At 40.7% G+C, this 15,150-nt stretch overlaps 1 protein-coding gene across 2 annotated transcripts in view; it reads left to right on the top strand.

The window, feature by feature from the left end:
- The window catches only part of MYLK4 (myosin light chain kinase family member 4), a 78,802-nt gene that overhangs the window by 52,896 nt on the left and 10,756 nt on the right, over positions 1-15,150 (top strand). Inside the window, exons 1-10 of one of the 2 annotated variants that reach the window (XM_032340950.1) lie at positions 1,389-1,472; positions 1,817-2,265; positions 3,625-3,923; positions 5,069-5,174; positions 7,398-7,491; positions 7,568-7,677; positions 8,812-8,953; positions 11,729-11,799; positions 12,600-12,728; positions 13,498-13,650. In XM_032340950.1, coding sequence (XP_032196841.1) covers positions 3,743-3,923; positions 5,069-5,174; positions 7,398-7,491; positions 7,568-7,677; positions 8,812-8,953; positions 11,729-11,799; positions 12,600-12,728; positions 13,498-13,650 — 986 coding nt within the window. In that variant the 5' untranslated portion in view covers positions 1,389-1,472; positions 1,817-2,265; positions 3,625-3,742. Of the gene's footprint in view, positions 1-1,388; positions 1,473-1,816; positions 2,266-3,624; positions 3,924-5,068; positions 5,175-7,397; positions 7,492-7,567; positions 7,678-8,811; positions 8,954-11,728; positions 11,800-12,599; positions 12,729-13,497; positions 13,651-15,150 lie in introns of those variants that run through there. The other variant, XM_032340949.1, reaches the window with a different exon arrangement.

Genomic DNA, 15,150 nt, shown 5'->3' with positions numbered 1-15,150 from the left:
TCCTCATCTTCATCACCACCACCAGCATCATCACTGTCACCACCACCATCATCAACATCACCACCACCTCCATCATTATCACCACCATTGTCATCATCATCACCATCATCACCACCATCATCACTATATCATAGTCACTGGGCTAAGTGCCAGAGATTCAGAGATGAACCAGTCTTCTTGCCCATTTAAGCAAGGCCTACAGGCTAGTGGGAAATTAATGGAAAAAATATTTAAAAGTGTTGTCGGTGATGCTGGGGTGGGTGGATATCCTGCACACAGAGGGAAGAGCAGCTGGCTTTGCCTGAAGGACTTGAAGAACATTTGTCCTGCACTTTTACTTAGAAGAGGAAGTTACAAACTCTGAGGATATAATCTCTAATTCGGTTTTCCACAGATTTACTAAACCTACCACCTTTGTGTTTCAATGTCTCTATCTGAAAAAGGGAAATGCTCTGAAGCTATGAGACTGCCCCTTGGATTATTAAAAGTACATCAGCAGTCTGTCTTGATGCCCCTGAGCTGCACTTACATGGAGTTTCATGCTTGCAAGTCACGCTAAGGCAGATTTTACTCTCTCTTCAAAGAAAATAAACTGATTCTTTGGACATCCACACAATTTAATTAATTTATAGTGCAAAACTTTGGAATTTATGGTAACTTGGGTGGATTGGTCTAATGTTTATATTTTATGTGGTATTTAAGAAAAGTTGGCTAAGCCAATTCAGAGAAGCCAGAACTATGAAAAGGATGTTTATCTGCCTAGGAAAAGGGTCATCTGTTCTAAGCCATGTGAAAGCTCATTTACAGTGGCTTACTTTAGTCTCCTACTTTTTGGCTTACAAAATCTTAGTCACATAGATCCTCTCATTTTTATCTGATTTATATGTGAACCATATCAAGACAATATAACCAGAGGTCAGAGGTGACGATACATTATCAATATCCTTTAATCCATTCATGAAGATGGGCCTTCTTTTACAAACAATGCCAGAGTTTAACAGAATTTCTTTTAGAGCAATGAGTTCATTTGTTTTCAAATATTGTAGTCTATACAGTTTCATCAATTCAGACTGTCCCCTAACTTACTATTAATTCTAGTGTTTTGTTTTTTTGGTTTTTTTGAATCATGCAATACAGTGGTTTTCAATCTGGGATGATTTTACCCCCAGGGGACACTTAGCAATTTCTGGAGACATTTTGGATATTAGAACTGGGAGGGAAGTTACCACTGTTTTCTGGTGGGTAGAAGACAGAGATGCTACAAAATGTTCTATAATGCTCATGACATTTTCCACAACAAAGAATTACCCACACCATGTGTCAGTAGTGCTGAGGTTGAGAAACACTGATGTAATTAATAAGTGACTTCAATTATTCAATTGTGTATCCACAGGCTAAGGAGAAGTCATGGTCACAGCTTGGCCTGAAGGAAACAGCCCCTGTCAAAGACAAAAGGACATCGGCCCTCACAGGTAACATCTTTAGAAGACTAGAGATTTATGCATAAAAAAAGCTCTGGTATAAAAGTCCTGTTGTCATTGTTCTTATTCAGAAGGAATTACGTGTTCATAAAGCCCTGTGTTGGGAGAAGCGCTGTTTGAATAACTTTATTTGATTGGCTTTGGGTCCTACTAGTTACAAACTAAAAACTCTTTGGGAACCCAAATGTCAGTCAGTTGGTCATGTTCACATCTACTTTGCTTTTCCAAAGCGTATATCTTCTGATAAAGAGAAACCTGAATAGAAATGCCATTATGTGAAGCTGAAATTATACTGATCACATGCGTCCTCCATTAAAATATTTTGTGGCTTTTAGAGAGATCTTCCCAGAAGAATCAGCCCTCCTCTGAGAAAGAAAAGGTTAATAAACTCAATGAGAAAAATTCTGAGAAGACCAATGCCTCTTTAGTTCAGAGAAGTTTTGCCACGTCTCATACCGAAAGACCACAAGACAAGGTAGAAGATTTTGCTCTAAGAAGTTCCATAGAGCCAGGAGAAAATAAAGACACAAGAGACATTTCAAGCACACAGAGACTGAGCAGACAAGAAAACAGTAGTGCTGGAAATGATAAGCAAGCCATTGTGGATAAAAATGAACGTCCAGGGTTCAAAGGAGAGAAAACTGGGCTTCATTCTAAGGAAGAGACTAGTGGAAAAGACGTTGAGATGAAAGGAGGATCAGCAATTGCAAACGAAACAGTGTGGACAAGTGTCCAGATAAAAGCAGTGTGTTGGTAAAACTCACAGGGATCCGTTCTGGGAAAGGTAGGCTTTAAACCATTGCTCGCCTACAGCTGATGTCTTTGGTAGACTTATGTGCCGTTGCAATTTAAGGCCATACCAAAAGGAGAACTGAAGTGAGTTTTTAAAGCAACGGTTTAGAAACTAGTTTCCCAGCGGGTGTGGGTTTCTCTTGGCCCTGTTTCTTGCCATTACTTTTTTTCTTCTTGCCTGTGATATTTTCAGGCATTTTTACTGTTTTCTTCTACTAACTGATAAAGATATTTTTAAAAATATTTTATTTATTTATTTGACAGACAGAGATCACAAGTAGGCAGAGAGGCAGGCAGAGAGAGAGGGGGAAGCAAGCTCCCTGCTGACCAGAGAGCCTGATGTGGGGCTCGATCCCAGGACCCTGGGATCATGACCTGAGCCGAAGGTAGAGGCTTTAACCCACTGAGCCACCCAGGCGCCCCGAATCAATATTTTTTAAGAGATTAAGACGTTCTTATTTTTAGCAATATAAAGCACATCCTTCCTAAGATCAAGAATTGAATAATGAGATCAGATTTATCCATAAGTTAAGAAACTAATTCTTAACTTATGCCTGATAAATTGGCTATTTTCCAAGGTTATTGTAAGGATTGAGCAAGAAGTAGATTATAGAAGGACTCTTCCTCAACTGCAAAGTTTCACATATAAGTTCAGGTAATTATGTAGCCAATCACAATCAATTACTCTATATTGTGATGGGCCACAGAATGTATCTGGAACAGAGTATCCAAATACCTGTGTGTTTTTTAGGGAATTAAGATATAATTTTTATTTCACTTATAAATAATGTATTTGAAAGCTAATCATGGCGAAGCCTAATTTTTAAAGAATTAAACGTAAAAACCAATATTTATTATGAATGTCTATCACTGCGAGGATGTGCTTAGTAAGGTAAGGAGCTGTTAAAAAACTGAAGTTAGTTCAATTCTTTCATCGATGAAGGTTTACTCTCCCTGCTGTTTATATTCAGAGAGATGATTACTTCCCTTAGTATACTTAATTTAGTCATCTGTCTCTTCTATAAGAAAACGAAGTGAAAAAAATGAAGTTCGAATTATCTAGGTATCATAAAATGACTCCTTTGGTAAAGATTCCGTGGAATAACTTGGGGGTCATAATGAGGTCATCAGGGGAGTCCCTGGGATCCAAGTCATCTACACCTGTTCTTGGGCTCCTTCATTTGACGGGGAAACATACTGCTCCATTTCATCTCAAATGCCGAACCAGCCCACGCTATCATGAAGCTTCACCAAACCACCATGTTCAGCAAGCTTTAGCGCTAAGACCTTTGACCGGCTGAAAGTTATCTCCTTGAAACGTTGAGAGCTGCAGCTGGATTTTATTTTCCAGGTGTATCAGCAATGTAAAAGCCATTTCCTCATCCCGAATCCTGGAAAACTCAGCACTAGTGCCCACTTTCCAGAACGCTGAGGAAGCAGAACCCACTGGCAGCAGCAAGCGGAGGGTGATGGAGGAGTGCTTCACCAAAGAGGACAACAAAAAGTGCAGAATAGATGTAGCGAGCCCAGGTGAAGGACACGCATTTAGGACACAGGAAACTGGACAAGCCCAGGGGGGCTTACAAGGCAAACCCCTGGAGTCCACTGGAACTAAGATCTCCAGACAGCAAGATCTGGTGGCTCTACTGGGTAGGAAATGGCTTTTGTTTCAGTCTTTTAGAACTTCTTAATCTTTTCCAGCAAACATTTCCAACTGAATTCCACCTAGCCTAACAGCCTGAAGGAGGCACAATGCCAACTGATGCCATTGGTGTATGTAAAAAAATCACCCTTCCCCCCCTTTTTTTGTCTGAAGAGATGAATGCCACCAAGAGAATTCTTGCATGACTTCTTTCGTTTTCAGCATATTTATGGTGTAAGAGATGAATGGCTATATCAAATTAGATTCCCGGAGACTTCTAGTATCTGAATTTTTAAAAATATTAGCACTTGGCAGAGTTCCTAGCACAAGATAAGTGCTCCAGAATTACACGTTGAATACATTTAAATAAGTTCTGAAACCAAAGTTATTATCAACTCACCTCCCCTTGTATCCTTGTATGCATGTAAGAAGCTGAATGCAATAGATGCTTAGATATGGAATAAATGGGGAAATGAATAGGCTCACAGAAAGCAAACCATGGAAAAATTAAAAGAACGCTGGAAGAATATTACCGAGTTTGTGCTTTAGAACTGATCATGTCGTGGACTAGAGTTAGAACACTTCGACTTGAGGGTGGGAAGCAGGAGAAATTTGAGAGCTGTAGCATATGTACTTAGCCAGTTTTATTGGTGGTTTTATTTCCAGACAGGAAAATTTCATCTTTGTGCCTTAAAAGTGTCTTAAATAAAGTCTAAAATATTTTGGAAAGTAATATAGAATAATAGCCAACATTTCAATGACATGAAGAATCTCTTCATCTTTCTTTCTTTGTTTTAATTAAAATAATGGACCTTATCAGTGTTTTTTTTTTTTAATGGATCAAACAATTTCTTATCTTTGAACTTACATGGTTTCGGGCTTAGGAGAATTATCTGTATGGACTGTACTGGGATTAGAGCTTTTCAACTATTGTGGCATTTCTAAAAGTTGTTCTGAAGATGGTACAAACCATAGTTTTGTGGTCCTGACATTCTTTCTGAAAGATGTCAGGTGTCACTTTTATGTCTTACAGACCATAATATGCAATAAAAACATACATTCCCTCGATCACTAGCCACAAAATACGGCCCAGTTTGGGTGCCAGAAAGAGGTCTGTTTCACAAATGGCCCTTCTCTTCCTCTCACCATCTAGATGATGTCCCGGCTCCTCCCGCCCCGTTTAATCACCGTATCGTGACAGCCAAACAAGCAGCCATCAACAGTTTTTATACTGTGAGCAGAACGGAAATTTTAGGAGGGTAAGTAATGCTCAATTTTAACATGCTTTCAACAAAGGAAGAGAGTTTTCAAAGAGGCAGATCCTGAGGATTGCGTAAATGTTTGCCAGCCTTGACCCGAGAACCAGAAACATCATAAAGAAGCATTTTAAGAGATTGCAAGCATTTCTGAAAATCGTCACTGATGTCAGAAATGTTGATGTGGTGACAGTGACTGAAGTCCACATTTATTATCTGCTTTGCTTCCCATGTTGTAATGTCTGAAAGTGGGAGAAGCCCTAGTGAGTCACCAGGAGGCTTAGAAGCTGTTCAAAACTTGAAAATGGAGATACAAAATGTAGAAATGAGTGAACACTGTGTATTTATTGTGGCATGTGTTAAATCTTTTTTTTTTTTTTACCATTATTGTTGGTTTTCCATCTATGTCGTTACGGTATTAATTGCTATTATGTGTTTTGAGTGATTGCTTCAGTCACCGAAGAATTTTTTTGAAGGATGTCTAAATGTACACTTTCCCCTTGAAGGAGGAAAAGTACAGTCCATCAGACCGAATTTATTAGTAGGGGATATTCCTTCCTCTTCTACAATAGTCACAATCCTCCTTTGATATCTTGTAATTTAATGTCTAAATTGTAAAGTTTGCTACTGTCAGCATATCTATGTGAAATAGCAAAAGGAAGCAGAATGTTTATACTGCTATACACAAAAGTTACTTACCAACACATGGAAAATACGCATAGAAACTACAGGGCATGTTTCTGTATTTGGTCATTGGTGGGGGGTCATCCCTACTGTGAAGTTCCTTCTTTCTCTTCTGGCTCCATATTTCGTGTCCTCCACCATGGGGAACCACCTGAATGCTTCACTCCTCAGCCTGCTGATGATAGAGAACTGCCCTTGAGACTATGAGGAAGGGCAGACAGACAAATGGGAACTCTGAAACATGAATAGGTGCCCTGGGAGTCTTTAGTATTACTGTACGTAGAGGCCCATTCGGGTCACGAGGGACTTCAGTGGTAACCCAGCAATTGTCTCGGAAGGAGAATAGTTATTTGCTGAAGATGCTTTGAGACAATTCCAAGGGCATTTTCTTTCCTTCTTTTTTTTTTTTTTTTTAAGATGTATTTATTTTAGAGAGAGAGAGAGAGTGAGCACAAGCAGGGGGAGAGGAAGAGGGAGAGGGAGAAGCAGGCTCCCTGATGAGCAGGGTACCTGATGAGATCATGACCTGAGCCGAAATCAAGAGGGCGATGCTTCACCCACTGAGCCATCTGTGGCACTCCCAGGGCATTATCTTCATCAGTAGTCACAGGTGAGGTTCCTGGGCTGTGTTCATGTGGTCCACTAAAGAGACTAGATCTGGAATGGTAGTTGGAATTCAGGTCCTTCTTTGGCTTCTGTTTACAGGAATGTCATTCTCTGAGACCCATCTGTTTTTGCACAGATGTAGCTGAGTTGAGTGGGACGTAGTGGTGGTCACCACACTGCCTCTGTCAGTTGTTGCCATCATCCTCACCTCTGCAGTCCTCCAGATGTGGTGGGCCTTCAGGTCACAATGTTGCTCAGGAAGCTTCCCCTTCGACCCACACCATGATAGCCACATTGCACAAGCAGGCACCTGTGTTCTGTTTTACTAAATCAGGAATCAAAGAAAGAAGTCGTATTTTAAAATTGTTCATGACTGTGCATTTCGATATGTGATTACATGTGTAAGAAGCTGTCCTTCAAAGTATATATAAATTTATATCCAAGCTAAATTGTCAAAAAATCTCATGGGTGATTATATTATATGTATTTTTATTATGTGTATCCATGTGCAATATTGCTATTACTTTATTTATATGCAGTTTCCAAAATAATTTTATATGGCTGACCTACACCCTGTATTGTTCATACGCTTACAAAGCCTAGCTTATTCCACTCATATGTATTCAGAAAGCTTCTCTTTTTTCCTATAACAAGTTCTCAAATTTTAGGCTGCATGTGAATCGCCTAAGGAGCCCTGAAAATGCAGATTCTGGGGACTTACCCTGGATTCTTGCCTTAGTAGGTCTGGGGAAGGGCCGGGAAACCCCTCAGCCCGTGACAGAGAGACCACACTTTAATATTATTTTAGAAGCTTATTGGCTATAGTAGATACACTTAACAGGTTTGTTCACTCAAACCCCGAAAGAGAAATGCCCCGACAGCTGCATCTTCCACTGGGGCGCACCTCACGAGGCACCACGTCCTCTTCTTCCACAGGGGGCGTTTTGGCCAGGTTCACAAGTGTGAAGAGAAAGCAACAGGTCTGAAGCTGGCGGCCAAGATCATCAAGACCAGAAGCACGAGGGATAAGGTAAAGACCGTGTCACGTGGATCTCTCCTTGTCATCATCATCTTCACTTCGCTAAAACATCTGTCCTTCTTCTCAGGATGAAGTGAAGAATGAGATCAACATCATGAACCAGCTGGATCACGTGAACCTCATTCAGCTCTACGATGCCTTTGAGTCAAAGAATGACATCGTCCTGGTCATGGAGTAGTACGTGTTCTACCGGCCCCCAGCCCCTCCCCTGCACAGCTACGTGCAGACCCCATGATTACGCAGCCGTAGCTCTGTCTTGCTTTGGAAGTTGCTAGATCTGTGCTTAGTGCACTTCTGATTCTGACTGGCATGTACCAGACAACTGCATCGGTTTCAGAAGGAAAATTACGTAGGAATCCACATCTCCATGTGTGACTTTACTGAGAAGTAGAATAACCTCATAGACATAGCTTTAGATCTAAGCTATAAAACTGTCAAATAGCCAGCCTAAAGGTTATTATGGTTAACCTGAAGGAAAGTGATTTTGAACTACACTTTATTTTCAGCCTAATCTTTAATACAAAGTTCACATCAAATTCTTAGTAATTGGGACTAAGAGACTTGCAACTAGGTTTCATTTTTGTAAAAATTTAGTAAGCAGTTAGAGGGTGAGTAGTTCTCAGTAACGCTGATTCAATATTGTGATTCAGTTCATTCTTTCCTCCGCTTGGGGTTTTGTTTATCATTGCGCAATGGGAGTTTGGGTAATAAAATGTCTAGCATCAGAAGCACACAGGAGTGGATTAAAGCCTCTGCCTTTGGCTTAGGTCATGATCCCAGGGTGCTGGGATCAAGCCCTGTATCAAGCTCTCTTCTCAGCAGGGAGCCTGCTTCCTCCTCTCTCTGTCTGCCTCTGCCTACTTGTGATCTCTGTCTGTCAAATAAATAAATAAAATCTTTAAAAAAAAAAAGCACATAGGAGCTCTTTAACACTGAAAGTCTGAGGAGACCCCATTTGACCTTTGCTTGGTATTTGGGATTCCTCTCCCTGCCTTCGTAAGGTCCTCTTTATCTTTTGTATATGTTAAATATACATATATGTTTGTATATGTTTGTAAATGGCAGATGTGGACTCACTTCAGAGCTGCAGGCACTGGATGATGGGGACCTTGAGGCTTTCCCATTGTGAAATTGATGGTAGCATTAAAGGGCCTCAGCTCAGCATCATCTATCTGAGATAGTGATGGAGGTACAGAAGTCACACACACCTGCTGGAGGAGTTAGGGGAGCTTAAACACCCAGCTGCTATACAGAAATAGCTGTGTTCAGGAAGGAGTCATACTCAGGACTTCACACCTCTTCCTTCTGCAGTGTGGATGGAGGGGAGCTGTTTGATCGCATCATCGATGACAACTACAATCTGACCGAGTTTGATTCCATCCTGTTCATCAAGCAGATATGTGAGGGCATAAGACACATGCATCAGATGTACATTCTCCACTTGGATCTGAAGGTAAAGCGTGCTGTTTGGAATGAAGCCCCTTCCACTCTCCCCTCCTGTAGATCAGTGGGTCCCATCAGATACTATTTGCCAGCTTGGGAAATTTATGCTGTCATGAGGTACATATTTGGAAATTAAAGAAAACCTGGATTCTTAGCGTCATCTTCCTAATCCCAGCTTTCATCACCCCCTAATATTTGCACATCTCTACCTTCAGGGACAACTATTCAGATTCTTGTAACTTCCCTGTGACAGAAATCCACGTGGGAGATCCTTTCCCTAAAAGATTAGGATTAAAACCACCACCAGCACCAGCACCAGCACCAGCACCATGGGGGTCATTGCTGTGTTCCTCTCATTTTTAGAATAAGTAGGTAGGAGGATTTTAGCTAACTCAGAATTCCCTAGTGGTAGCCAAGTTTTCCCACTCTCCAAGCATCCTTAGTAGTCTCCAACTCTTTTAGGAGGCTCTGGACTTTAGGGATTTGTTTTTCTGTGGTCATGCTAGAGCAGTGAGTAGATACCTATGGCAGAATGGAGTATAGGACAGCCAGAAGGGCAGTGCTGAAATGCTGAGGAGCTGGGAAGGGTGGTGGAAGTGGGGCTGGCACCACATTGGATGGACATGGTGGAGAACCTATATAAGCAGCGGGGAGCCAAGCCACCTGCCTTTCTCATCTAATTTAATGACCCTTCCCTTTTGATCTCTCTCCCATTATGAAGTGCCTAGAATTGGACTATAAATGGTTAGAACTAAGGAAAGACCCAGGCTCAGTAACTCTGATCAGCTCTAATATTGGGGTTAAATATCATAAATTGCCTCTTCTTGTGTGGCACAATCATTTTCTCATTTCCCTGTTTGCACAGCATGACCGTAAGATAAAATATATATTCTCTAAAACATACCATCAGTTGCAAGTCTTAGGGGATTATAGAGCTAAATAAATTTAACTTCCTTAAATTGGTTTCCATGGTCTACTCTTCTTGTAACTTAGCTTCCCTCACTGTTTTGATTTATGTGTGCTACCTCTCCCATTCACAGGGCAGGAGGAAGTGGTGTATGAAAGACAAAGTCAGAGGTTGAAAATCATTAGCAAAGCGCTGGCTTCAAACTGAGTTTGATAATATGTGTTTCCATGGAGCATTTTCCTTGAGTGTAGATACTCTGCAGATATCCCTAAAGGGATTTGATTGGCAACTATAACTAGGACCTGACCTGTCATAAGTCAAAAAGCTCAGTATGTGGCTTCATAACATTGATTGAAGACTTGCAATGGGCAATTTTAGTTATGGCTTGAAGGCAAAGATAATAGTAAAGGCGACAGCTGGATGGGTCATTAAGGACCACTCATCCCTTACAGAAATCTCCTTGGAAGAAAAAGGGCCAAAAATATTAAGAGTGCTTATCACCATTGGAGGGGAGATTATAGGTGACTTAAAAATGAAAAATGGTCTCCTTTATATTTTTCTGGGTTTTGCAAATCTTATTCAATGAACATGCTTTTCTTTAATAGTTAGAAAAAAATTAACTTTTTGAAGTGCCTTCAAAGCATAAACACATTTTTATATCATAGTATTCTTTGACAATTGGACAACTTTATTCATATTGATCAGTTATTTAAGCTTGAAACCAAATGTTCTTATAGAGTGTCCACTTCATCATTAATAGCTTTTATTCATGGACACCAATTTTAGAGATATTTTAGAGATATTTTAGAAAAGGACTTCCAAAGACATCATGTCAACCAAATGGTCCATTGAATGTTGATCAAGTGCTTCTTAGTTTCTGATCTCATTTGAACCTCCTTTCCACCAAGACAGGAAGAGAGGGAATAGCTGTGATCCCACCTATAGGATGGGACATGGGATCCTGGGCATTCAGCAACTTGGCTAATGTGCCCCAGCTCTTAGGCATGAGTTGGGACTAGAACTTGAGAGTTCCAAGCAATTCTTTGAAAATTCTTTTTTATGGATGACCTAGACTTTAAATCAAATTCCCTGTTTTTCTCAGACCTCAGTTTTTCTGACCTGACAAATACAAGCATCCTTATAAGACACTCCATAAACACCAAGTTGCAATTCTAATATCCATGTTTTCTCCCTCTTCAGCCCCCTAGACTGTCACCTTGACGGAGAGCAAAGACTTAACCAGAGTCAAACTCAAGAGAACACTTAGTCAAGGGTTTGGGCACTGAGAACAAACTCAGCAAAACTTCGGAATTGCTGAGAATGAGGAATGAATGAGGGGGAAGTCTTCCTTTTACACATGACTTTCCCATAGACTGAGCGCAAAGGGAAAATCTGGAGGTCAGGAGCGTTCACGTTATATTGCATACTCAGTGTGGTTGTTTAAATGAATCAGGCTATTTCTCCTGGAACTCATAAATCTTCAGGAAAGATATTCCTCCAAGAAGGGGAAATTCGTACTTAATAATTTTAGAGGGGCAGAGTCAAGTCCGAGACAGCCTCCACCAGTCCATTTGGAAGGTACTGAAGCAGGCTCCTTGTCTTTCTTCCCTCAAAGAGGCCTCTGCTTGAACTCACACATTATGGTAAACTGCAGAACCAGGGAGAGAGACAGGCAGGGTAATGCAAGGTTGGCAGGGTACCCACAACCTCATCCACCACAAAATTAAAGGAGAAAATACCCACACAGACAAGCCAGACCCAAAGTGAAAGGCCTGATATGTTTTTCCTGAGCATTGCTGTATTTTTAGTTGTGGTTCAAGGACAATTTGAGTGAATGATGGTTGTTTTCATTGCTAATGTGTCTCTTTCTCCTGGCAGCCTGAGAATATCCTGTGTGTGAATCGGGATGCTAAACAAATAAAAATTATTGATTTTGGATTGGCCAGAAGGTATGTGTATTTGGACATAGGTATATGAATGGAGGTAGTGAGCATGTTGGTGCTCTTTCTTTGCAAAGATAAATCTGATACACTTCTTGGTTTTAGACTCTCATTTAGAATTAACTTGACAAAAATTATATCCCAGACTTACCTTGCTGACTTTGGAATTGGAATGTTTAGAGGTTTCTACAGTGTATCAAGAAAAAAAAATAAGAAAACTTAAAATCTGATACAGTGAAAGTTATTAAATTTGAAGACATTAATTTAGAATTTGTAAGTTTGTCTTAGTCTTCTTATTTGTTCCATCCGTAAAGAGAAGATTTACTTTTAAAAAAATGAATATGAGATTGCAAAGGGTTCTGGTTCCTATAAGCTTTTTAAGTGAATAGAGTTTATATGTGGACTTCAGTCCATTAATGGTGAATATAAAATGGATGCAAATAATTGCATTTCACTTACGCATTAAGATGGCCATACTCAAGCCATTGGTATGTCAAGGATTGTATCAGTTTTCCTTTTGTTGTGTTCTAGATTTCAGGTGTTCTAACTATTTTTACCAGCTTTCCCCACCACTGTTTCAGGTTATTAAGGTTTTCCAGTATGAATTATGACTCTTAAACTCCTGGAACTTTTAAAAACAAGTTTTAAACACTATTTCCTAAATACACGGTTTCTTTTAAAGCCTGTGTATTTAAAGTTTGCTGCGTGGCTGAAGTTATTTTGTCTTATAGACAGCATCTTTTCAGTTTCTAAGACTGTTGCTGTTTGATTGACCCTCTCATCCCTCCACTTTGTCTCCCAAATTCCAGGTACAAACCCAGAGAGAAGCTGAAGGTGAACTTTGGAACTCCGGAATTTCTTGCCCCTGAAGTTGTGAACTATGATTTTGTTTCCTTTCCCACTGACATGTGGAGTGTGGGTGTCATTGCCTATATGCTGTAAGCAGGTCTCCAGTCTCTCTGACACTTACACACAGGCATCAATTTAGGTCTTTTAACAGATAAACAACACCGTGCCATGCTGAGTCACTTTCTGGGCTCTGTGAATCCTGTGGGTGAAAGGAGTAAATTCTTTCCCTGCTCATCACCTGAAAAGTAAATGTATGTCTACTTGTAATTGTGTTAACTCTTAGGACAATACCTCATGTAATAAAAGTAATTAAAAAGCAACTCGGGGGGGGGGAGGGGGATTGGGAGAAGGGGGGTGAGGTTATGGACATCGGGGAGGGTATGTGCTTTGGTGAGTGCTGTGAAGTGTGTAAACCTGACGATTCACAGACCTGTACCCCTGGGGATAAAAATATATGTTTATAAAAAACAAAAAATTAAAAAAAAAAAGCAACTTGGGTCCTGATCTCCTAAATGATGAAGGTTAGCCTTACCGCTCAGGGGTGACCCTTTGGTGTTTGCCATCTGAGTGTGTGGCAGACTTCAGCAGCTGTAAAGGCTTTAAAAATGAGGTTGTGCTCTCCTTAGAGATTTCATATTTCAGGGTGGCTGCTGGTGTTTCTGCAGGTGTTTCTTTAGGGGCCAGGGTGGAGGAGTGAAGCGTTTTCCTGATTGCAGAAACATATGATAAAATTATGCTTAATTATTAGGTTATTTGCCTTCTCTCAATTTTAAACAACAGAGCCAAGAAAAAGCAACCTCTCTGTAAAGGGTTTGAAGCTATTTAAACAAGACTCACTCTGGTTCCTCTGTCTTACAGACTGAGTGGTTTGTCTCCCTTCCTGGGGGACAATGATGCTGAGACCCTGAGCAACATCCTGGCCTGCAGGTGGGACTTAGAGGATGAAGAATTTCAGGACATCTCAGAGGAGGCCAGGGAGTTTATCTCCAAGCTTCTGATTAAGGAGAAGAGGTAACCCAAGTTGGTTCTGGGCTTTAGAAGAAGGAGGGAGAGTAGGGAAGCATAGGCTACCATAATACATGGAAATAACTCCCAAGTTCTCTTTGTGACATCTCTGATGCCTGAGAAAAGTTGTAAGTGGAAGGAGTTTGATGCTCTTGACCTTGCTTACTGAGATCAGGGACTGGTTTGGTCACAAGGCTTGAAAGGGGCTACAAAAGCTTCCCTGCTTCTGCCTTTTGCAATAAGACTCTAGCAATTAGGGGCTCTTGCTGGGCCTCAAAATGAAGGGTTTGGGATAAGTTATTTCCATAACCCCTTTCACATCTACAAAGCACATATCCGGCTCTGTGTAGCTGAATACTTAACTATCATTTCATTTCAGAGCCTGCTGTGGGCCAGACTGTGCCAAGTGCCTTATAGGCTTGTCTTTTAACCCCTATCCATCTCCAAGAGGTGGGAATTATCATTCCTGTTTTATTAATGAGACTTTAAATAGTTTTCCCAAGAGCATATGGCTAGTCAGTGGCAGAACGGAGCATCCAAAATTCAACCTTCCCCTAAGGCTGCCCACTTAACTATTACATATTATGTGGTCTTCTATTTTCTGTCATGCTAAAACCACGTTAATTCAAAATTCAGCAGATGGAGGCGCCTGGGTGGCTCAGTCTGTTAAGCATCTGCCTTTGGCTGAGGTCATGATCTCAGGATGCTGGGATCCAGCCCGCATGGAGCTTCCAGCTCAGTGAGGAGTCTGCTTCTCCCTCTACCCTTCTTCCCTGTTTGTGCATGCGCGTACTCTCTCTCTCTCAAATAAATAAATAAGACCTTAAAGAATTCAGCTAATGAAGAAAAGTGACTTTGAAACAGAGGGGCTTGCATTTTAGAATTACAGGCAGTGAGGGGCTCCTGGGTGGCTCAGTCATTAAGAATTACAGTCAGTGGAAGGATATTGTGATTTAGTAAAAAAACACTGTTTTTCAGGTGGTTTTATATTTAAAATGTAAAATGGTAAACAGTGTTTAAGATTTTCAAGGCCAACCATACTGGCTTCACTGTTTTATTATCTTTATGGCTTTTAAGTTATTAATAAACATGACCATGAACAGATAGGAGGGTGTAATTTGGGGGGAGGGGATTAAAGAAGCAACATGGGTCTGGAGCTATACCTGCACCAAGGAGGTGTTTTATCAATAGTCTTCCAGGAAATGGGTCTGGGGCATTGAATACACATATGTAAAGTCTGACCCTGTCTATAGGTAACCCATGATCTAAGAGAAGAGATAGGTATTTTTTTTTAAAGGATAGAATACAATGCAGTTAATGCAAAGGTAGTCTATCGAAAAGGGTCAGTCAGGACTGCGTCCTAGAGGGTAAGGAGGACTTAGCCAGGCAGGGGGTGTCAGTGTGAGGAGGGGGCACTGTACAGACATGGGTTTTATCTTTCATGGAAAGGCACAACACCTGATATTACCATTATTATTATTATTATTAATATTTATATATCACTGA

This window comes from Mustela erminea, chromosome 4 (assembly GCF_009829155.1).
Source record: "Mustela erminea isolate mMusErm1 chromosome 4, mMusErm1.Pri, whole genome shotgun sequence".
Taxonomy (NCBI): Eukaryota; Metazoa; Chordata; class Mammalia; order Carnivora; family Mustelidae; genus Mustela; species Mustela erminea.
Note: the sequence above shows the minus strand (reverse complement) of the source record. Positions and strands in the feature narration are given on the sequence as shown.